The 23,552-nt window shown below is 41.3% G+C and overlaps 1 protein-coding gene across 1 annotated transcript; it reads left to right on the top strand.

The window, feature by feature from the left end:
• Positions 1-23,373, top strand: LOC310761521 (suppressor of tumorigenicity 14 protein homolog). The gene is made up of 18 exons (XM_083611542.1): positions 1-202; positions 352-520; positions 1,409-1,533; positions 2,584-2,651; positions 3,719-3,915; positions 4,005-4,043; positions 6,405-6,621; positions 8,184-8,326; positions 9,242-9,339; positions 11,023-11,135; positions 12,547-12,680; positions 14,114-14,218; positions 14,814-14,927; positions 16,316-16,435; positions 18,222-18,405; positions 19,482-19,756; positions 20,255-20,391; positions 21,320-23,373. Exons 1-18 carry the CDS (start codon positions 122-124, stop codon positions 21,476-21,478), a joined length of 2,478 nt encoding a protein of 825 aa, XP_083467668.1. The 5' UTR covers positions 1-121; the 3' UTR covers positions 21,479-23,373.
• The last annotated feature ends 179 nt before the right edge of the window (positions 23,374-23,552 follow it).

Below are 23,552 nucleotides of genomic sequence, written 5' to 3'. Positions count from 1 at the left end.
ACCAAGGACAACAATAAGAGGGAAAGACATTGTTTTCCCCTGAGGTTCCAAATACAAAAGCCCTAGTTGCTTCTAGGATTTTGATATGTAGAACGGCAGAACAAACCAGGGAAGCATCATCATGAGGTCTTTCCCATCCAGGCGCCTCTCTGTTATATACAGCATACCTACTCCTTGCGACTCACACTTTCTCTCTGGACTGGTAAGAAATTGCAATTCGGTTTCCTAACACGCTTGTAAATTGCTCATGAATAATGCAACGATTAATTCGCTTGTCAGCTGAGCAAAGGCAGAATCATTTTCCTCGATTTGCTTGCTGATTCCTTCCTTCCTTGCTTCCTTCTTGAACAGGGTCTGCCTTTTCACCACAGCCAGGCTTCACAAGAAGATATTGCGAGTCGGAAGCATTCTTTTGGCCAAAAAGTGCATTTTCGTTTCTGGAAAAGATGTCTTTTACAAACGTTACCTGTGATTTCCTTGACTGTCACTGTGATTCTGCTGGTGCTGTACTATACGTTATGTAAGTGTCACTACTGCAAGCTTTTAATTTCTATAAGCATGTAAAGGTTGCCTTCATTGCTTTTCAAGCAGGTTAATGTTAAAACTATTTTCATTGGGTTTTTATTTAGTTCCAGGATGCCAATGATGTATCGTGTTTATGACAAATATTCATAACCAACTAGTTTTGGCACACTATGAGAATCTTGTGTTTTTTGTGTTTTTGGCCTAAACTCATTAGATAGTGGTCCCAATACAACAAAAAGGAACCTATGAGCTGAAATTATTATTATTCTTATTATTCTTATTATTAATTGTAGCCCCATCCATCTGACTGGATTGCCCCAGCCACTCTGGGTGGCTTTCCTTTAACAAATCTGCTTTCCACTAATGCAAAAAGTTGATGCATTGGGGGAACACTCTGTACTCAGGATCTATGGCTTGCAAATATTGCTAATCCTACACTATCTGCAAAGCCAAATCATTTAAAAGTGTTGCCCCTTGGGTATGAATTTAGCTTGAACCTTAAAAAAAAATTGTTAGAAAACATACAGATAAAAATCAATAACATCTCAAAGTTAAACATTTGCATAGTGTGTGTAAGAAAGTCCTACATACACCTTCTTGATCACTTGAGAATATTATGAGCAGGCACTGACAAAAGTCAGATTCATCCGATAGTTGTTTCTTCAATTGAATCCAGTGAAAGTGGATTTCCATTTGAATACGGAAGATCATCTGATGGTATTTTTTGAATAAAATTTTGTAGTGGACCTTGATTTGATGTTGTGTATTAAAAGGGAGGGTCTTCCTATTAACACAGAAGTTATGCCTTTTTAAGCAACCTTTCCCCCCCAGCATGAATTAACCTGTTTTTGTTCTGCTAATATTTCCCCTCCCTTCTTTTCAGCTCCTGCATTCTCTTTCATCTACATTGGTGGAAGCCTAGAAATTCCTAACCTGACCTACACAAATGACCTAATGCACCCCAAATCGCATACGTTTATATTGCAAGCTGAAGCTGTCCAGAATTGTGTGAGTTTGCCTATGGAAAATATAAGGGACTACATTTTGGTTCAAATTTCGTTTGATAGGTTTTCTACTTGGGATATGCTGCTGATGAAACTAGACCTGCTGAGGCACAGTTAAGGGACATGTGCCTATCTTTTTTGAGTTGCCTAAAAGGGAGGGTTGTGGTGGCTTGATCAAAATTGAAGACCATTACCAATGTCAGTCTTACCACTAAGCATGCCGAGACAACCTGGTACGGGCAGCACTTTTCACACCCACCCAAAAAGTGGTCAATTCATATTTTTGCTGTTGCACATGGGTGCCACTTTGACGTTATGCTTCAGGAACTGAAATATCTTAAGCCTTCTAGAATTAGAAAAAAAACAGTCTCTGGTTCCATTTCCTGTAAGCAGAGTTGTGTCTTCTTCTGCTTTACACAGTAGATATTTCATATATATCTTCTGCCTACTCAGAAATAGGCCCCACTGAGTTCAATACAACTTAGCCCCTAGTAATCTTGTATACGATTGCAGCCTTAGTGCATTTCTTTGTGGAGATTTTTGGACAATTAGTTTATATTTAAAGCAAACCCCTTTTCAAATTCCCTCTTCCAGCACAACAATACTTGCTTTCTTGCACTTCTCTCCCAAGTTTACTCTATTTGTGAGATCAAAACACTTTTCTAGCTCCTTGCTAACAGAAGGTTTGAAAATACAAAGCATCTCTCTGTTAGCTTGCATTTCCCAACTGAATTCACCGGGTACCTCAAAGCTGCTTTGTGCATGGGTTGCATGAGTGGCCCATGACCTGATTAGAAACCAGAAATGACAGAGATCTTAAATAGTCTAAATCAATACTGATTCTTGTCATTCAATAACTACTATTTCATGAAGAATCAGTATCATGCTACCTTGTAAAAATGAATCGACCACCGCTGGCTACCTACTTATTTGTGCTAGACATAAAACAATGGCAAGAAAATGTTTTTGTTACTTGGAACACTTTAAAAAACTGTATATTTTACAGACTTTTTCTTGTTCTTTATATTTAGTTTTCTAATCGTTTAACTCTCAGTTTCCAGAATTGTATGGATCTTCTGCCTTAGGGAATTATTACTTGACATCTGTTATTACTGCTTTCAGGTAAGTACCAGAATTTCAAAACCCCTTTTTTCTGATTGTAGGCATTTGATGTCTTCTCTATTCATGTTCTCAAGACTCAGAAGATAATAAAGTTAAGTAGAGGATCTCATTAGAAATTTAGTCTTATTCCAGTTCAGATTAGACTTTGGCTGGAATCCTAAATAAACTTCCCATTCCATCTCAGATGAATCATGAGCCTTTTGGAAATAGTCTAAGCCAGGGAAGTGAATGTGAAGGTCAGTGGATGGTTAGCGCTGGTCTAAGACTATTTGCTGCCCGAGTCAAAGAACATATACAAAAGCAATGAAACTTAGTTCATTGCAGCTCATTTCTGTCATTGCTGCATACGCAATATACATTTTAAACACATTCAAAAGACATTTCCCACCTCAATATGAGCATTCTGCCTCATGAGAGGAATGAGGCTGAGAGACGGTGACTTGGGCTGGGTATACATTACCAGATTAAAATGAAGCTAGGTTGCTCTTTTTCTCTGTTTGGATCAAAGCTGTTTTTGTTTGTTTGTTTGAGGGGGGAGATGGATATCAGAGCATAGTATTTCATAAGAAATGGCACGATACCTAAGGATTGTGGCTAAAATGGTGTTTATACCACTTCCCAAACCAATGGTGGGAGCACGCTAGATGCAGAATAGACAGGAACGGGTCTACAGCCATGTATAATGCCACATAAATATTGTGCAACTGAGGTTAAATGTGAACCAAGGACTTCCCAGTTCACCAGCTCTTTGCAGATGTACATAGTCACATCGTTAGTGACTGCATTTCACCCTTAGTTTATGGTGAAGTGCAGGATCTGAATAGTAAACAACCATCTTCACGTGAGCAGGAATCTCCCTAGGAAGGAAAAAAGAAAAAAAAAGAGGTCTCTGTGAGCATTGATTGATTGGTGCTTGTAGTTTGAATGTGTGACCCCATTTAACTCACAAACTTCTCCCTATGTGCTGCAAATCTGCCCTGATACCCTTGAGCACAGGCAGAGAGGAAGAAGACATCCCTCTCCAAGCCGATGCTCTTCTTCAATCTTATTTTGTCATCTTCCTCCAGTGAAGGAAAGAGTGGCCTTCGAGCTTATTACTGGAGTACATTTTGGGCCCCACAAGATATGGTTCTTTCTATTCAAAATCTGTCTTCGACAAAGCAAAAGCAAATACTCAGTAAACGGGCACCTGCAACTGAAAACAGCACGGCTGAAGTATATTCTTTGGAGGAGGATTTTGATGTTATTACTATGGAGCTCTTTGGTAACATTATTTTTTATATTCTTTAGAAGTTCCAATAATTCATAGGAATGCATATGCCACTAATTTTGAGGATTCTTCATCATTTTTAGTTTCAGATTCTATGGACTATGATGTGACATGGAAAGCAGGTAAGAGCTATGTGTGTCCCCATTGTCCAATGGCACACCATTTCAAATGTTGCTCTAGCACAACTTTCTTTTGTTTCATCAGTGCTTGCTCTTAAGTTGAACCTAAAGGATTCAGTGAATAAGAGGAACATCTCCAGCTCAAGAGTCATGGAAATGAACAGGGTTGCTCAAGACCACCTTTGCACTCCTATGCAACTCATTTTCATTCCAAGGCTGCTTCTGCAGAAAAAAAGTATTGCACTCTGAGTCACTTGCAACTATTGTCTGCAAAGATGGATGGACCTATTCGTTTCAGCTCTCCACATTTCTGCAGCAATCTGCCACTTTAAAAAATCTTTGCGAAATCTTCATGAAAATTCACCAGCCCTTTAGCATGACATGAATTTATCCTAATAAACACATTTTTGCACCCAGTGTTGACTAATATACATATTTATGCAAGCAATTTTCCCTTACAAAACCCTTTTTTGTATGTTATGTTCACTAATAAAGATATTTTGCATAGATGCTCCCCTAACAGATGCCAGAGAGAGAGAGAGTTCAGATGGAGAACTGGACTGCAAAATTTTGAAAAGTGAGAATGTTGAAGGATAGTTGTGTTTTGGTTCACCCTGCGGTTTGAGAAATGGAAATTATATAGTTCCTTGTTGAAATGCAAACAAAATCAAATTTCTTCTGCATCCCTATTTTCAGCTTATAAAAATGAATCCAGACTATTTAAGCATTTCCAAAGGGCCTTCTCCTAATCTTCTAAATCTGGGACTGTAATCCATTCAAAGTTTCTCAGTAGATGGTGTTATAACAGTGGCAAACTGAAGTCTGTGTATGGATCCCTATGTTGCCAAAATAGCACTATCCATGCATAAGAGGGAGGGATAATAATCATACAACAGGCGGAGAAGGGACATAAGGAGAACTGAACCCCAAAATGAGCACTGAGCTGATTGACAGTTATGTGTACTTGTGACTGAAAACTGAGGAAAAGGGGGAATGGAATGGACTATCTTAGAAGAGGACATGGCTGGCTGGAGAGCTCCACACTGCAGCATTTTTCTTACAGGCCCCACTTGTCAGTTGCATAATTGGCCAATTTAAATCAATGTTGCACTCTCAAAATGTGAGGTATGTGGAGTTATTTGCTTAATTTATAAAGGCTGTATAAGAACTTGCTAGAGACATGTGGAATACAGTGGTGGTGGCAGCAGCAATAGATTATCAGGAGTGCACCTGCTGGCCAGCTCCTGTATCTTGAAGTAGTAAACAGAGCACACATAGGCTTTGTCCACAGCTTTAGGTGAACAAGCAGATGGGAAAATGAGGGCAGCAAGACCAGTACTATTCCCTCCATCCATGTATTGCTACCCCCACATATGTCATCTGAGTAGGATCTCTGGAAGGGGCCAGAAGCCTTGATCTCTGCTCCAGCCCTTCACCAAAGATAAGAACAAAAATCTCCCTCTCTTTTGGAAATTGCTGCTGTGTCTTGAAGCATGCTGCTCAAAGATTATGGCATGATAACAGGAGATCAGTTCTGAGCTGTTTTGTCCCTACAATATGACTGTAATTAATGGGATGATATGTGAGAAGAACCGTAATTGTTTAGTCCTGCCCTGCTGGCTGGGCCACAATATGGTCTTAACCTCTGGATAGAGTAAAAAGAAGACGACCAATATGCTGACATGGTTTATGAATCTGAGAAATTTTGAGCTGGCTTGGCTTAGTGGACTAACAATTAAACTGTTCGCCTCAACAGCTGTGGACAAGTCAGTCATGATTCCTCATCCGCACAATGATTATGGTGAAGCTCATAATGATCTTTTTAATGCTGGAAGAGTTAGATATTATACAAATGATGTTTGCTGCATTTACCTTAAGGATACAGCTGTAGTTGAGAGTAAGCCCCATAGACCTCAGTAAGATTTCTGAACAATTGTGCTTAAGATAGTGCTGTAAGAAAGAGGAATTGTCTTCAACTGTGTGCTCTACTTAAGCTGATGTGTTTCACCTGCTTTTTCCATTAGTTGATGCACTTAGAGCTGCTTTGCATTCAGTTATCTGGTGAAAGGTGCTGGCTTGGTACAGAGAAATTCAAGTCTTCTAGCCACTAATCAGGTGCCCAGTGTAGATCCTTTTTCATCTCCTTTGTGCCTCCGCCTTGTCCCAAAGGAGGACAACTTCATGGGGTGAGAGCATAGCACAGAGCTGTCTCATAATGTATTCAGTCCTTGTCTGATGTGATGGACAAGCCTGTCTTTTGTGGCGTAGACAACTGGTTCCTGGGATCCGGGCCGACAGGGTCTGGATTCATTTCTCTGCTTTTCTGCTTTTCAGCCACTGATCTATTTTGGTTTTGTCTACCAGTGGCCTTTGACCTCTATGCAAAGCCTGGTAATAATAGGACCTTAACACTGATGAATCCTAAGAGATCTTTTTATCAGTGGAGGCTGCGAGTTCCATCGGACCACGTTGTGAGACTAGTGGTTGTTCCCTTGCATAGCGTGACTCCTGGGAGCTGTGCATCTCACAGGCTATCCGCATATGACTTCCTTCTCCCTCTGCAAAATAAGATCATTACAAGGTAAGAGCATTTACAAAGTTTGCTCCATGCTGGAGATCTAATGAGGTTGAGGGTACATTTTATCATATGTGGTGGACTTGTAAAAGAGTATTGGGTACCTCGGGTTAAGTACTTAAATCATTCGGGAGGCCCGTTCCTAACCTAAAACTGCTCTTAACCTGAAGCACCACTTTAGCTAATGGGGCCTCCTGCTGCTGCCGTGCCACCGGAGCCCGATTTCTGTTCTTATCCTGAAGCAAAGTTCTTAACCTGAAGCACTATTTCTGGGTTAACGGAGTGTGTAACCTGAAGCGTATGTAACCTGAAGTGTATGTAACCCAAGGTACCACTGTATAATGAACTGGGGGGAAATGTTTAAAAGTACCTTTCAAAAAACAAAACAGGGTCCTTTTTGTTGGGGATAAATTCCCAGGTGTCAAAAAAGACTATTTATGTATGCTACTACTGCGGCCCATGTTTTCCTAGCCTCAAAATGGAAAATGAGTGAGGTCCCAACCAAAGAAGAATGCCAATTTAAACTGATGGAATACGCACAGCTTGCAGTTTTATCATTTAGAATAAGAGAACAAGAAGAATGCATGTTTAAAGAAGACTGGAAAATGTTTACGGTATACATGGGTGAAAACTGTTCATTTTAAAATGCTGGTGGCATTAAGATAAATCCACCAGTGTAAATAAGTTTTGATGGATGTAGCAATGGATTATGGAATGGTTTAGTTTATGTAAAATATGCAGGGATGTAAGGCATGCGAAGGGACGTGGGTGGCGCTGTGGGTTAAACCACAGAGCCTAGGAGTTGCTGATCAGAAGGTCGCAGTTCGAATCCCCGCGATGGGGTGAGCTCCTGTTGCTCGGTCCCTGCTCCTGCCAACCTAGTAGTTCGAAAGCACGTCAAAGTGCAAGTAGATAAATAGGTACTGCTCTGGCAGGAAGGTAAACTGAGTTTCTGTGCACTGCTCTGGTTCACCAGAAGCGGCTTAGTCATGCTGGCCACATGACACAGAAGCTGTACGCCGGCTCACTCGGCCAATGAAGCGAGATGAGTGCAGCAACCCCAGAGTTGGCCACGACTGGACCTAATGGTCAGGGGTCCCTTTACCTTTAAGGTATGTGAAATGAACCATGGAAAGAGAAGAAGGGAAGTCATTGGTTTAAGGTTGTTTAAATGAATATTTTGAAATGTAAATTAGAAAATGTAATGAAAATTATATATATAAAAATAAAAATAAAAAGTTTGCTCCGTAGACACAAAGCAGCGCTCTCTCTCTCTCTCTCTCTCTCATTACATGGGGTCAGTGGCGTAGCGTGGGTTGTCAGCACCCGGGGCAAGGCAAGTAATTTGCGCCCCCTAACCCGTGGATTTGCGCCCCCTAACCCGTGGATTTGCCCTAACCCCCAGATGTTGCGCCCGGTGCGGACGGCCCCCCCTGCACCCCCCACGCTACGCCACTGCATGGGGTAGAGCACCCTGTGTCCCAAGGCCCCTTGGGTGGTACGTATAGTAGTGGAAGAGACTTTCTGCTCTCCAAATCAGCTTTGTAATCTGCCTGAATGTATTTCAGATGGTGTGGGTCGTCCGGGGCCTGGACGTCCCCAGTTATACGTTTAACTTCATCGAGTAATGTCATGTTGGTCACATTCTCATTGGACCGAAGAAAAGAGAGCAATATATTGAATGCATATTTTCAAGCAGTTCCTAAAATTGGTATGTAGTTGCCAGATGCCAAGCATTGTTTGTGAACAACTTTTGATGGCTCACATGTAGTTGTGTTATATTTGAAATATTTATGTGGATTTAAAATGGGGAATAAGACATGGATTCAAGGATTATTTTGACCCAACTCTATAATAATATTAGGGTTTTCTAAGACTGACATGGGGTGCACAAGTGCTGGAGTGAAACGATCCACTTTTTGGCTGTATTTAATGACTCGTGATTCAAGTGACTTGGGACAGTAGCTCTGTCAAGTTCACAATGGCATTGAGAAGAGTGAGCCAAGTGATGAAAGATGCTTTGGGGGGAATGCTAATTCTGTCACCCTTCTTATTACAAAGGTATACAAATCTGTTGCAAATTTTCCTCAAAGCGGATAGTGGCGAACTGAGCTGCCTCCGCATATCATCACTGTGAAAGCATATTCTCTGAGCAGCAAAACAACCAGCTTCTGAAAGTCAGTGAAGGGGGTTCCAAATGTCATTTGTTGTATGATGCATAGGGGGAAATAAGTGAATCATCGTACTTTGTATGTGTTTTTCCTTGCACAATGAGAAAGGAAGAACCCCTTTGGCCTAGCAGAGTAGAGAGAGTTATTTCTATGCCATTCTTTCTTTCCTGAGGGAAAAGCCAGATGATCTATTAGCTCCACAACTGTGCACTTAGATGCAGGTTTTTAAAATCAGGTTGCCCACGCAGAACACCTGATCTATATTTGGTGGTGGTGGTGAATTTAATACTACCCACCTATAGTAATTCTTTTTTGCTCCACCACCTCGTACCAGCTACTTGCATATGAAAAAAAAAACCTCCCATTCACTTCAAGAAGAGCTTTTCCCATGCTTTCCATAACAAGAGATGAGCAGTTCTTCAGAATAATAATGTTTTGTTTTATTTTCTCCTTAGTATGTGGTGGTCGATACATCTCTTGGAATGGGACTGTAATTTCTCCATACTACCCAAGTTACTATCCACCGAATATTGACTGCCACTGGATTATTAGAGTATGTACTCTTAGAAGTAACAGGGAACTTTTTAATGAAAATCTTTTAAAAACTTGATCCCCCCCCCAAAAAAGAAATAAGCTCTTCTAAAACAAGGAGACCAGAAAAACAGAAGGAAATAATTTTAAATGAAATGACAGATCTTACATACATGTGATTATCGTCTGTGTGGTGAGGAGAAATAGGCATTATATCAGCCTAATATGGATTTTGGATTGTTATAACATTGTGTCCTAATCTTCCTCGAAGAGACTAGGGTAGCATTCATGGCCCTACTGCACTCTCTATTGCAGTCAACTCACATCTTGCACACATGTAACGTGTGCGATCACAGCTTTACGCTCTTGGCAGCTGGGCAGCTGCAACTGGACAAATGAAACACACGCAAGGTGAAGAGCTTAAAAGCTCTCAGATTTTCTTACCAGGCTCAGGGATCTCTCACAGGCTCAGGAGGCCCTTGTGTGATCTCTCTGGGCCATCTGAGATATCACTACATTTTGCGAGCCAACGTAAGATTTTCCAAGAGCCTGGTAAGCAAGGCAGAAAGCTTAAAAGTACCATATTGGCCTGAATATAAGCCTCACTTTTCCCTTCCCCCAAATTCCGACCATGAAAAGTTAAAGTGTGGCTTATATTCGTGATCTTACAGTATGCAGCCAGGAGCGCAGCAAAGCGGCGCCCACCCCGCATGTAGTCCCCTGTCCTCTCCCCCAAGGCCGGGAAGGGAGAGAACGAGGGAGGGGAAAGGCCGCCAGCAACACAGTGCAGTTCCCACCTCCCTGCCCAGTATGCCCAGGAACAGCGAGGAATGGAGCAGCTTATATTCGGGTATTTTTTCTTTCCCCCCTCCAATTTTAAAGGTGTGGCTTATATTCGGGTGCGGCTTATATTCAGGCCAATATGGTACTTTTTGCAGTGGGAAAACCGGGGCACATAAACACCTTGCAATCTCATGCTCATTGAAAGAATGGGGGTTTGTTTCCCTTATCATCCAGCCTATGTTCAGTTGGGGGGGGGGATGTCGGAATCTCCGCTACGACCAAGCTACTCCTCTGGTCGAGCCCTCCGGAATCTCCTTCGATGATGATTAATGACCTGAGCCTTTGATAAGGCTCCAGGCACGTTCCCCATTCACCAGAGTATCCAAAACAGCAGAAGGGATGAGAAATATGAGCTACATTGCTAGGCTTTATTTCTCACTAGGCAGACAGAAAAGAGATATACATGCTCTCTCTGTGAAAGCAGAGAGCAACCGAAGAACAAAGGAACAAGAAACCAGTAACATCACATCCGTCTCCCAACAGAAACCAACAGGGGAGAGGGTATGTTCCAGGTATGTGTGTAATGGATCCCATTCTATAATCTACAGTAGAGAACCTGTGGTCCCCTGGATGTTAGTAGACTCCAATTTCCATCAGTCCCAGCCAACTTGAGCAGTGCTTAGGAATTATGGGAACTGTAGTCCAACAATATCTGGATGGCCGCACAAGTTTCCCATACCTTCTATGCCCACTTCCCTGGGTGTACCACTGAACTTGGTAGGACTTACATCTCAGTAGACCAGACAGGATTGCACTGTTCATGTGTTTAGGACCAAGAGGCAGGTTGTTTTTAAGTATTAAAAGTACAATAAATGTTCTTCCCCATGCTTTTTATTTTTTTAAATGCTTTTTTATATCTTAGGCACCACTGCCTGGCTATAGATTGCTGCTAAAAATTCTTGTAATACAAGTTCAGGAACCATCCCTTGGATCCAATAGATGTGATAAAGATTGGTTGGAAATTGATGGAATTAGGTGAGCTACAACCTTTTCTGCTACTTTTCTTGAAACAACTCTGTTGACATCCATAGGTGAAGAGTCGTTTATGGTTATAGATAATTAAAAAAGGAAAGGGTTGTAAGTAAAATTAGAATAATAAAATTTGAAAAACTGACCACATTTTGCCACAATGTAGGGTTGCCATATTTTTAAGAGCAAAAAAGAGGACGCTATGATGACTAAATACCCCTACTATATGTAGGCTATAGAAGCTGTGATATATTGCTGAGGGGGGCAGGAGAAGAGAAGACCATTCATTATGTCTATGTCACATCCAGCAAGTATAGCCGGAGACATTTTGGCAAATTAAAAAAATCTACCCAGAGACAGAAATTATGCCCCTGAAAAAGAGGATGTGTATTGGAAAATGAGGACACATGGCAACCCTACCACAATAGGACCAAATTTCAACTGACTCTGAGTGGTTTAACAGACACCCCCTCTTACTTCTGAAAAATGGAGCTCTGTGAGGAGAACAGGGGTCCCCTAACAACCCTCAGCACCCTTAACAAAGTACAGTTCCTAAAATACTTTGGGGGAAGCCATGAATGATAAAAGTGGCATGATACTGCTTTAAATGTATAGCACAGATGAGTCCTTAATCTGGACTGGAATTCTGAAAATGACAACTGTAACACAATCTTGAGTCATGAGAAGTTGTCAAAACGACAAGTTATGATGAATGCAATTAAAGAGGAGAAGTCCTGTGCTGCCTGTGATGGAGGCTGAGAGACCATAGGATGCTATGGACATCCCTTTCCACAGAAAGCTCCACTGCTATTACTCTTCCACTGTCAGTGAGCTGAAGGCAGTGGGAAGAAAAAGGGACGCCTTGGGTCCAAAGACCTCCTGGTTTCTCCATCACCTTCTCACTGCCAGCCTTGGAAATGGGGTACTTATTTTCCCTTCCATTAGAATCATAGAATCATAGAGTTGGAAGAGACCACAAGGGCCATCGAGTCCAACCCCCTGCCAAGCAGGAAACACCATCAGAGCACTCCTGACATATGGTTGTCAAGCCTCTGCTTAAAGACCTCCAAAGAAGGAGACTCCACCACACTCCTTGGCAGCAAATTCCACTGTCGAACAGCTCTTACTGTCAGGAAGTTCTTCCTAATGTTTAGGTGGAATCTTCTTTCTTTGTTTCTTTCTTTCATTGACCCTACTTCTACACTGTCCACTATAGAATCTCTCCACCACCATCTTATGGTTGCTCCACTTGGTTGCAATCCTATACTTACTGACCTGGGAGTCCCATCGAATTCCATGAGGCTCACATCTGAGTAAGCATGCACTGTAGAATCGCACTGTAAATACACTCTTTGATTAGTTCTATTATAGTGATGTATTATATATCTGTAATTTTGTTGTGTTTTATTCATATCAGATATTGTAAACCTATTGGGGAAGGCAGCAGGGTCAAGGAATATGGCTATTCAGTGGCCATCCATTTCCATTCAGATGAACTGGTCACACACAGGGGTTTTTATATTGAATTCAGAGCTTTCAGCCACACAGACCGTAAGTGGACACAGATGTACGAAGTATTAATAGCATTATCGTGGTCATTTACTGATTGAGTATGAACACATTTCTTCTAGCTTGTCCCAAATGTGCCTCCTTCACACCTATGTCTATCCCTATTATGAAGCAGGAGGAGTCAGTAGATCTGAGGCTACAATTGAAAGTTCAACAAATGTTTGATTTTTTGGTTTGCTAGAAAAATGCTTACCCCTAATGATTGGTATACATGTGGGTTGAGGGCTTGTGAATAAACAAATAGTCAAGGTCATCCAAGGTCATCCAATGAGCTTCATGGCTGCGTGAGGATTTGAACTCTGGTCGCCCAGGTCCTACAGGTCCAACACCCTAACCACTATACCACACTGGATCTCAGTGGGTTGGTATCTCTGTGGGTGATGGAGGACTGTTTGGTTGCCTGTAGAAAGACATGGGCAGTGTGATGAATGACTTAAAAAGGGCTGTTATCAACAAGATACTATTCCATTCCCAACCAAGCTCCCTCTCTCCTAGTGGCAGACCGAAAGTCTGTATTGGATTACTAACCTGTTTGAAAATCTAGTGTAGTCATTAGTCATCCATCCCATATAAGAAATTGCACTGAAACTCTGTCTCCAGTGACTGTTATGTTCCTTGTGCTGACTCATACCCTTCAGGGAAGGATAAATAATAAATGCTTGACCAGCCATACCAATAAGTTCAGTGGAGTGCTCTGCATTCACCAACAAAGGTGTCTGAACTAGGGACCTCACCAGCATTCATAACCTTTCTGTGACTCCATGTCAGTGGTCATGCCACCAAACATTGTCTAGCTGGTACATATTTTAGGTGCAGAGACAAAGGTGGGACACTCTGTAGCTAAAATCCTTGCTGTCTTCTGCTTGGGTTAAGAGATGGATGGTGTCAGAGTAGTCTCACTTGGAGATATGGGATTCCTACCTGGATCTATCAATGTGTATGCCCTGTATCTAGTTGCAGCAGTGGAAATGGGATTCATGAAATCTGTCACCATCCCTGACCATTGGTGATGTTAGCTGGGCTTATGGGAACTGTAGTCCAACAACAGGCACCACACGACCCCTTGTTTCAGATTCTGAGATACTGTAAGATCGCAGTTACCTTGTTAGTGCTTATATGCTTCTGGTAGAGTGCTGCTATTGGCTGCAAAATTAGCCAGAACTTCTAGCCTCTGCTGAGTCTATAGGAGCATGCTGGGAAGAGATGGGGAAAGTATAAGGGGTATGTCCATTGCCATTTGACTTTGGTCCTCTGGTACAAGGTTATAGCTATTCTAATATGTTTTCCCCTGTCACCAAAGCGGGTTTGGGACAAATCTTATCCTACTCAGCTGTCATAACAGTACAGAATTTTACTCTGTGACTCAGTGTCATCATGATTATCTATGGTAGTCTGATATTTTTCAATTCTTTCAGCTTGTCCTAGGCAATTTAAATGTTCCGACAAAACATGTGTCTCTTTAAACAGTAGATGTGATGGGTGGAAAGACTGCGCCGATGGAAGTGATGAGGTAAACTGTGGTGAGTTCATCGTGAGCTAATTAGAATATTGTAAATATAGCTTGGTAATGTATTGGCTGGAAAGAAAACAGCTTGCAGGGTTGATTGGTTGGTTGGTTTTAAACAATCAAACAGTTTATAAATTTTATGACATAAATAAATAAAATCAGAGCCATTAAGCATATAGAGCTTGAATATCATTACAGGTCATCAGACCCTTCCCTAACCCATTCGTTTATTAAAAATACCTTTCATTTTGTGAAGTGTTTTAACAGCTCAGTCAAGAATTGAGATTCGTTTCATATAAAGAACTTTGAATAGCAAACTAAGCAGTGGTGATGCTAAAGAAAGTAAATTTTCCTCGTCTACTGCATGAGAAGACCATGTTTTATTGGGACATATTCTCATTTCATATTGGTTTAATAGTACTTCCTAGTTTTCAGTCCAGGATTTGGACTTGTTTCAGGTGGGACTAGGTCTCTCTAACTGAATTCTAAGGTTGTCAACAATTCCCAGGGTTCATCTTAAAAGAAGCAACGGCAGTGGATATGTGCTTTCTGGGGACATCTGCTGTTGAATGAAACACCACAGTCTTGATGATAAAATTCTTCCCTAGGTTGCAATCCCGTGAAGTCTAATTGTGGTAATGGGAAGTGTAAACACCATTCCAGGCCTTGTAAAGGAGATGGCAGCTGTGAAAGTGAGAGTGATGAGGAGGAAGACAATTGCGGTAAGAACAACATAAACAAATTTTAGACTGGGAATTACGAAAATGCCAGCAACGTAGGGCGTTCTTGCATCATTTTCTCATGGTTATGTTGATATGCACCATGCTCTTATTTGTTGCAGGAACAGTTGGCAGGGAGGGATGCTGCCACCCATCTGGTCTACCATCAGTGGTCTCACTAGTGTTTATGGGAGAAAGAGGGGGAGGAGCAAGGCATGGGTGAGATTGGTAGCTCAGGCACACTAGCAGAGCTAATCCAGTGCTCTCACTGGTGCATCTGCACAATGTTGACCTCTCTGCTGCTGCATCCCTCCCTCTCTCAGTAAGCACTAAGAATGCCACTGATGGGATGCCAGGTGCAGTGCACTGCCCCTTCCTGACAGCTCTTTCTGATTTATCTTATGCTTGCTTAATGCAATATGTCTAAAACATACATTATATTTGTTCCCACCACACAGGAAAAAACCCCATTTGTGTGCTTTTCTGAAGACTAATATTCATACTTTTAAAATTATTAAATGCATGAGTACCCAAAGATGTTGCAAGGATGTTTTTTAACAGTCTGTTTTTTAAATCTCCACAATAAGACATTTTGTCCAGGATAAGCACAAAGCATCTTTTAGACATGGCAGTGAAAGCAATGAAATAGTGACTGCCTGAGAGTAGTATCTCAAGAATACTGAAGAACGTGTTCTGCAAGTGGGGAAAAGTTTAAACATTGTGAACTGTTGTTTTACTTAATCAAAAAGTTTACGTAAGGGCAAACAATTGCCAAGCAGAAAATTCTTGCCGAAATCTTTTTTAAAAGAAGACTAGCTCCCCTGTGCACTTTAGCCACACAACAAACTGTGCCCACACAGATGAAGTGTGCATTGTTTACTGGGCACAAGGTTTCAGAATCAGATCTGAATATCTTTACATTAAACAGCTTTTCCAGTGGCAAAATGGAACTTTTGGCATGTGGAAGTCAAGGATAGAAAACAGATGTTCTTAGACTGCAACTTCAGACAACCTCAGACAGCATGGCCAATGCTAATAGATAATGGAAGTTGAAGTTTCAACAACATCTGGAGAGCACCATGTTGGATAGCCCTGGTCTAGGTTATCAAACATATTGCCAAGACACCTATGAAATTATACATTTAGCTCAGTCAGTAGAGCCTGAGACTCTTCATCTCAGGAATGTGCGTTTCAGTTCCACGTTGGGCAAAAGATTCCAGCATTGCAGGGAGTTGGACTAGATGACTGTCATTGTCCCTTCCAACTCTACAGCTTTGTGATTCTATGTATTTTTAGAAAATACATTGCTTCAATTATGCTGTATGACCTATGAGGCAGCACCATGAAATGCATCATTGCTATGTTTCTCTTCTGTCACTCTATTCTTTCAGCCTATAGAAGCTGCTCACAGCATGCATATAAATGTCTAAATGGAAAGTGTCCAATAAAGCAAAACCCAGAGTGTGATGGAATAAGAGACTGTGCAGATGGATCTGATGAAATGAACTGTGGTAAGTCAATAATGAGTGAACAACAAAGTGAGCTGAAATGTGTCTGTGTATTTCAGATCAGGACTATGTACACACTAATGTGCACATGGAGCTCCTAGGTACCCATTATCTAGGAATATGGTACTTTTTCATCAGTGACATAGCTGCTATATTATCTCTTTGCTCTATGCTCTGTCCTGATGGCCCAGGCCTACACTGGAGCTCAAAATCTGTACTGTACAGTAAGGAGAAGAGGTTCTCATATAGTAATTCCTAAGGGTTGTAGTTTAGGGAGATTGAGAAGAAGAAAGGGTGCCATTACCATGTCTCACTCCAGTTGCTATCAATCTCTTCTACAGGCCACAAGCTCTACCACAACGTGTGTACGTCCCTACATCTCCTCCCTGACCATTATACTGAGGTTCTCATCATTCACAGAGGCCTTACATCAGAGATAGCCAACATAGTGCCTTTGAAATGTTCTTGGACTACATTTCCCATCAGCCCCAGCTACCATGACCAAATAACCTTATTTCAAATCAATTGAAGAGGAAAACTTTATCTGAAATAAAAAACCAGTGCCTTGCTCCAATGATACATTGAAGGCACAGGAGAAATCCCCTGCATTGATGGGGGAAAGGAGCTCTAGGAGTTGTCATAACATTTCTCATCATTTAATTGGAAGGAGTAGCTCTATGTGTTCAAAGGGATATGTTGACATGTGTGATTTCTCTGCTGAAGTAAGAATCGGCAAAGTGTGAGAGCGTTGCATCCACTGTAAGTCATACATGGCTCTGAATTAGGGTTTATCCTTAAAGACCTACATTGGCCCCCAGTATGTTTCCGAGCACAATTCAAAGTGTTGGTGCTGACCATTAAAGCCCTAAACGGCCTTGGCCCAGTATACCTGAAGGAGCATCTCCACCCCCTTCGTTCAGCCCGGACACTGAGGTCCAGTGCCGAGGGCCTTCTGGCGGTTCCCTCCCTGCGAGAAGTGAGGTTACAGGGTACCAGGCACAGGGCCTTCTCAGTAGTGGCGCCCGCCCTGCAGAACGCCCTCCCATCAGATGTCAAGGAAATAAACAACTATCAGTCTTTTCGAAGACATCTGAAGGCAGCCCTGTTTATGGAAGTTTTTAATGTTTGAAGTTTTATTCTGTTTTTAGTCCTCTGTTGGGAGCCACCCAGGGTGGCTGGGAAAACCCAGCCAGATGGGCAGGGTATAAATAAAAAATAAAAATTTATAAAGCTAGTTCCTCAATAAGGAGTGGATAACTTCTGGGTTTCCAGATGTTGCTGAACAACCACTCCCATTACAGGGGCAGACTTCAAGCGGTGCCCTGTGTGAGGTGAATATTTAGTTCTCCCTGCCTCTCATCTTCCATTCTGCTCAATTCACTACATCCTACTTGTGCTGCCCTGTGACACCCCCTAGGCTCTGGGCGTAGTGTGTCAAAATCAGTCATGCTGCCCTCAATGCCCTCTGCCCATCATCCTTGACCATTGACCATGCTGGCTGGAAGTGACAGGAGTAAGAAGTCAACATCTGGAAGGCTTCAGGAACTTAACCCTGTCACAAACCCTTTACATGAAAGATAGATGTCCCAATATATTTAGTAGGTCTTTTGTCCGTGTATGTGCAATTGCACTTCTACAGTGCAAATCTAAGCAGATTTACCAAAGAAAATCTAGTTAAACTAAATGGGACTTGTGCCCTAGAAAGTCTGTTCAGGATTGCAGTGCATGACTGGTAGAGTGTTTTGTTTTTACATACATAACCTCCATATGTATTTCATTTTTTTATTAGCATGTGGAAGGAGTCAGGTAAAAAGACCCAGAATTGTTGGTGGTGAAGATGCAAAGTATGGAAAGTGGCCTTGGCAAGCCAGCTTGCAGCTAAAAACATATGGCCATATATGTGGTGCATCTATTATTTCAAATAGTTGGCTGGTATCTGCTGCCCATTGCTTTCAGGACTCCGATTCGATAAGGTACGCATTATATAATGTGAAGCATTCTTTACTGATAAATAATCACTAGGGGCGTACAGTAACCACAAGATTTGCCTTCTATGTCTGTAGCACTTGGAGGCAGCCCAGTCTGTTTCAGATCCTCTCTGTCTTGTTCTGATTAGAATCTTTATTTCCAGATTTAATTTTTGCGATGTGCTCTAAGTGGGGCTACCCTCGAAGAGGGTTTGAAAACTGTGACCTGGTCCAGAATGCAGCAGAGCACAGTTGCTGGTGGTTGTTCATGGCTCGACACCATACAACTTAACCATCCTGATTTAAGGAGGAATTGCAGAAATCACAGAAACCAGCTTCTTATTGGATCCTGGAATGTCCCCTTTTTTGGTCCGGTGCTCTGGCACTTGTCAGCTGGCTCTTGCAAGAGCTCGGGACCAAAACCCCCCCAAGCATTACAATTTGGATCACCTGGATGTTGGAGGCTATGCAAAACCCATTTCATCAGTCTTGAAAGTGCCGATGCAGTATGGAGCCCAATTAAAGGTGGTAACACCGACATATACACAACTTGGGTCCCAAATATTTGAATGAGTGCCTTTTCTTGCATCAAGCTGCCTGGGTGTTAAAATCAACAGGAGAGGCCATGTTGACAGTATCGCTGCCTTCCCTGGACCGAAAGACGAAGATACGTAAGAGGGCCTTCTCTGTGGTGACCTAGGTTGTGGAATGACCCCTCCCCAAAGGTGTATTTTGTGATAGCTTGAGGGTTTTTCAAAAAATGATTGATCAAGATCTAGGCTTTGGGCTGAATGGAGTCTTCCTTCCTGCTGGATTGGTGAACTGTGCTGTTGCCCGCTTTGGTTATTTTCTTAGTTTTGTTGTTTTATTTTATGATTTTATTAGAACTTGTATGTGTTTTATGTGGAGTTTTTTGGGGGGTGGTTTGTTGTTTTTTTAGTAACCTGCCTTTTGAGCAATTTGGTGAAGGCTGAGCTATAAATACAAATAATAAAATGAATAAATTATGCAATTGCCATTCAAATGAATGAGACCCGTATAAGAAGAGCACATGGAAAACTGCACGTTTTGTTGTTTTTCAGATACTCTATAGCATCTGGCTGGACAGCATATATGGGTATAAAGGTCATTAACAGAAATAATGATAATCACGTAGCGATGAGATCGATCAAAAGGATCATTGTTCACCCACATTATGACCAATATATCTCAGACTATGACATTGCCCTGTTGGAAATGGAGTCACCAGTATTCTTCAATGAGCTGGTACAGCCCATATGTTTACCAAGCAGTCGTAGACTATTAATTTATGGAACTGTCTGCTATGTAACTGGCTGGGGAGCCGTAAAAGAAAATAGTATGTTCATTTCTGGATATGTTTATTGCAAATGCCAAGCATCCTAATATATTGTACCTTTTTGTGGATTGTAAATGTGAGCCACTTTGGGATCCATCCTTGGCTAAAAAGTGGAGTATAATGAATGTAATAAATAAATAACATTAATAGAACTTAAGGTATATGGCCTAGCTCAATTGGATATCACTTGTGGCAATTCTAAATACATATCCTCAGTGACAAATGGTGGAACTCTTTAATCTTAGTTTATTCTTAGAGGATAGTAAACTTAGGAAGCCACTAGGAAGGTAATATGCTTAGATTTGGAAATGTTCAATTAGATTAACCTTTATTCAGTTTAATTCACCATGTGCTGTGCCAATCGTTTTTTATTCTGGGAACATATAGGCAAGGAAAAGTTAAAAGATCTAAGGCAGATCTTGATTATTATTTTTTTCACCTCTCACTTTGCAATCAGAACCATCATACTCAACCCATACAATGTTTCTGTTGTTGTAGGTGAACTTGCAAAAACACTGCAAGAAGCGAAGGTGAAAATAATTGATCAGAGCGTTTGCAACAAGCTTTATGACGATCTGATTACTTCTCGGATGCTGTGTGCTGGGAACCTTAATGGTGGCATTGACGCATGTCAGGTAAAGTGGAAAATGATTGTGAAAAGTGACACTGATTTGTACATCAGTCCTTTCAAAATTATTTTTTCCAGGAATGTTTTCTTATTCCCATAGAAAAAAAGACATTAGACATCTCTGGGTTGGATCCAGACTTAGTCAGAGTAGACCCACTGAGTTTATTTTGAAAATTAGGTAGGATAGAAGTTTTTTAAATAAACGTAACCACAATGATATCAATGGGAGTAAGTTAGTAGCAACTAACTTAAGTCCCATTGATTTCAATGGGCCTACTCCAAGCATGACTAGAAAATTATCTGAGGTGTCCATTAAAGATTCTTTAAATATTATGTTCTTAACTTTTAATTTCAAGAATACTTGCATTTGAATCCTAAATGAGTACCAATTTGTACTGACATATGCCTTCTTGAGCCATATCAACCTCAACCTCATTCCTTTCTGCCTTTGATGTTGGAGTAAAATAAAATAATATCTGAGGCACATGCAACATACACCTACATATTAACCTAATCTCCCGGATCTCTGAGGCTATGTTGAAGCAGGCTTCGTCATGGTGACTATCTTCCCAGTCCTGGCTCAAGTCGTGTACCTGTAAAAGCATATTGTCTAGACTGCAGTAGTATGTTAGTTGGGAATCAGACACATTGTGCCAAACAGTGTTAACAACAACACTAATCACAGGAGTTCAAGCATTCATTTAACCAGTCACACCCATCAGGGAACAAGTATCATCTAACACCATGTGAACCTGATAGACAATATATCGTCAGACCACAATTACACATGGTGACTTACGGGTTTTGGGAATGACTGTATAAGAATTGATAAAACAGCACAAATGTGAAAGTGTGTATCATATCACAATCCTAACTGCAAATATGCATTAGTTATGCAATGAAGCAAAAAGTGAGGCTTCTGTCCTTCCTTTTAGGGTGACTCTGGGGGTCCGTTAGCCTGTTTAGGAAGAGGGAACAGATGGTACCTTACAGGCATTGTCAGCTGGGGTGAAGGTTGTGCTCGACGGAATCGCCCTGGCGTTTACACCAAGATCACAACACTTTATGACTGGATTCGTCAATACACAAAATGACAGATGAGTTCTGGAGAAAGCCAAAAGTATGCCCACATTCTTATTGATGAACCAAACAGGATTTATACTATGATAAAGGAGAGACATTACAGATATATTTTGTATGGGCATATGGAATGTATATAAAATTTTAGCAGGCAAAAATCAGTGAATGTTTCCCACTGCAAAGGGCAATATGAACGCAACCACAAGGTTTATTTCACTGTCTTTGTTGATTTTCTTGGTGTTCCATCAACAGGGATGGGTAAATGGAGTAGCACATTTGATCACTATCTGCCTGCAAGTATTTTGATGCAGCTTCTGCTTTGCATTAGCTTTGATCTTGCTTTTGATGATTTGCTGTTAAGAGGCATGCAGGCTTTCTTCTTCCCTGACAACAAAAATTGTCCATTTCTGAGATGTATGAAGACCTTTGGAAGATACCAAATATGCTGAAAATAAAAGATGCTTTAATTTTTGGGATGGGTGTTAGAGACTGATGAAGCTTCAATTTCCCTTCTCTGTCAGTTTCCAGAAGGTGGTTGTGTTGGTTGGCTGCAGCAAAAACGTCAAAAACCCTTGCAGCTAACAAGTATAAAGTTTCACAGATAATATCCCACTTCATCAGATACATGAAGTGTTATCCTGAGTTACAAGTCTATAGATACTAATTGTTGGAAGAAGAAGGGGATTATAAACAGTGAGGCCAAAGGTAAATGAAATGCAGAAATGCAGTGATGAGTTATTTTAATAAGTTACCACTGTCTGTTCTTCCTACATTTCATTTTCTTCTGAAGCCACTGTGGATTTACACCTGTTACCTAGGCTAACATTTTGATACAGTGAAGAAGTGGGCTGTGAGCCTACAAATGTTTATACCATAGTAAAATGGTTGGTCTTCAAGGTGCCACAAGATTCTTCACTCTTTCAGAATTCCTGGTATTATTTTGCTCTTCTCAGTGGACTTTTTAACCATCTATTCACCCACCCATCATCAACTCCTGGTAATATGAGTGTTAGGTTAGACAATGAATTGTATAGGACCTTTAGCTAACTGTGTAACAAGCTAAGCCAAAGAGATTGTTCCATCAGTTTGAGTGAAAAGTCTGTTCAGCATCCTTGTTTTGTCAAGTTCCTTTTGTACAATCAAACTATGTCCTTCCTGCTAGCATTTAGAATCACTTTCATTTCACTGAGACTATTCACATGACACCTTGTATTTAAGTTCCCTCTTTTTAATTTTGTATGTAAAGCACAGCTTCTGGCCTGGCAAATGTAATCTAAATCACCAGTAGCTCTTAGAATGCCAGTGTGATATGTTCCATGATTTGAAGACATAGGAGGCAGCAAGCTTGTTGAAGATAAGTAGATCTGAATGTGGTCAGTTCCTGGAGAGGAAACGACCTGGGAGCCTTATACACAAAAGCAAGGGAGATTGAGAAGCAAAGCAAGAGAAAATAAAAGCAAAAGGACTTCACCAGAGGACTGTGGCTGTAAATGTTTATTTATAACCTGCCTTTCTTTCACCACAGAATGCAAAGCAATGTACACATACTTCAGAACATAAGAGCCTTGCTGGAGCGGGACAAAGGCCCATCTAATTCAGCATATGGTTCTCACAGTGACCAACTGAAGGACTGCGGGAAACCTTGAAGCAGGATCTGAGTACAAGAGCACTCTCCTGCCTGGTGGTTTCCAGCAACTTATATTTAGAAGTATACTGTCTCTGATGGTGGAGGCAGAGAATAGCCATCATGGCTAGTAGTCCTGTCCTTTCCTTTAAGGGTGGGTAGTTCTTCAGGTTGTGTGTGCTTTAAATGATACTGAATATGCCAAGAGGCAACTGCCCACTCTTACACCTCAGTAACTTTGCAAGTAGAGGTGGATTTAAGACATGGAGCCTAGGGGGCACCGTAACTATGTTGGAGAGTGGAAGGTGAGAGGTGGGGTGGTCTTTGCTGGTCTTTCGGGTAACCCTGTTGCAAAGTTGCTTTAAATGCAAGTAATTTTTAAAGTGGTTTGGTTTTAATAGGCAGCCAGTGGAGATCCTTCAGCAATGGTGTGTGACATGCACCATTATTCTGCACCAGCCACA

The sequence above is a fragment of the Podarcis filfolensis genome, assembly GCF_964270895.1.
Source record: "Podarcis filfolensis genome assembly, chromosome: 4".
NCBI classification, from domain to species: Eukaryota; Metazoa; Chordata; class Lepidosauria; order Squamata; family Lacertidae; genus Podarcis; species Podarcis filfolensis.
This window is presented reverse-complemented; position numbering and strand designations above follow the sequence as displayed.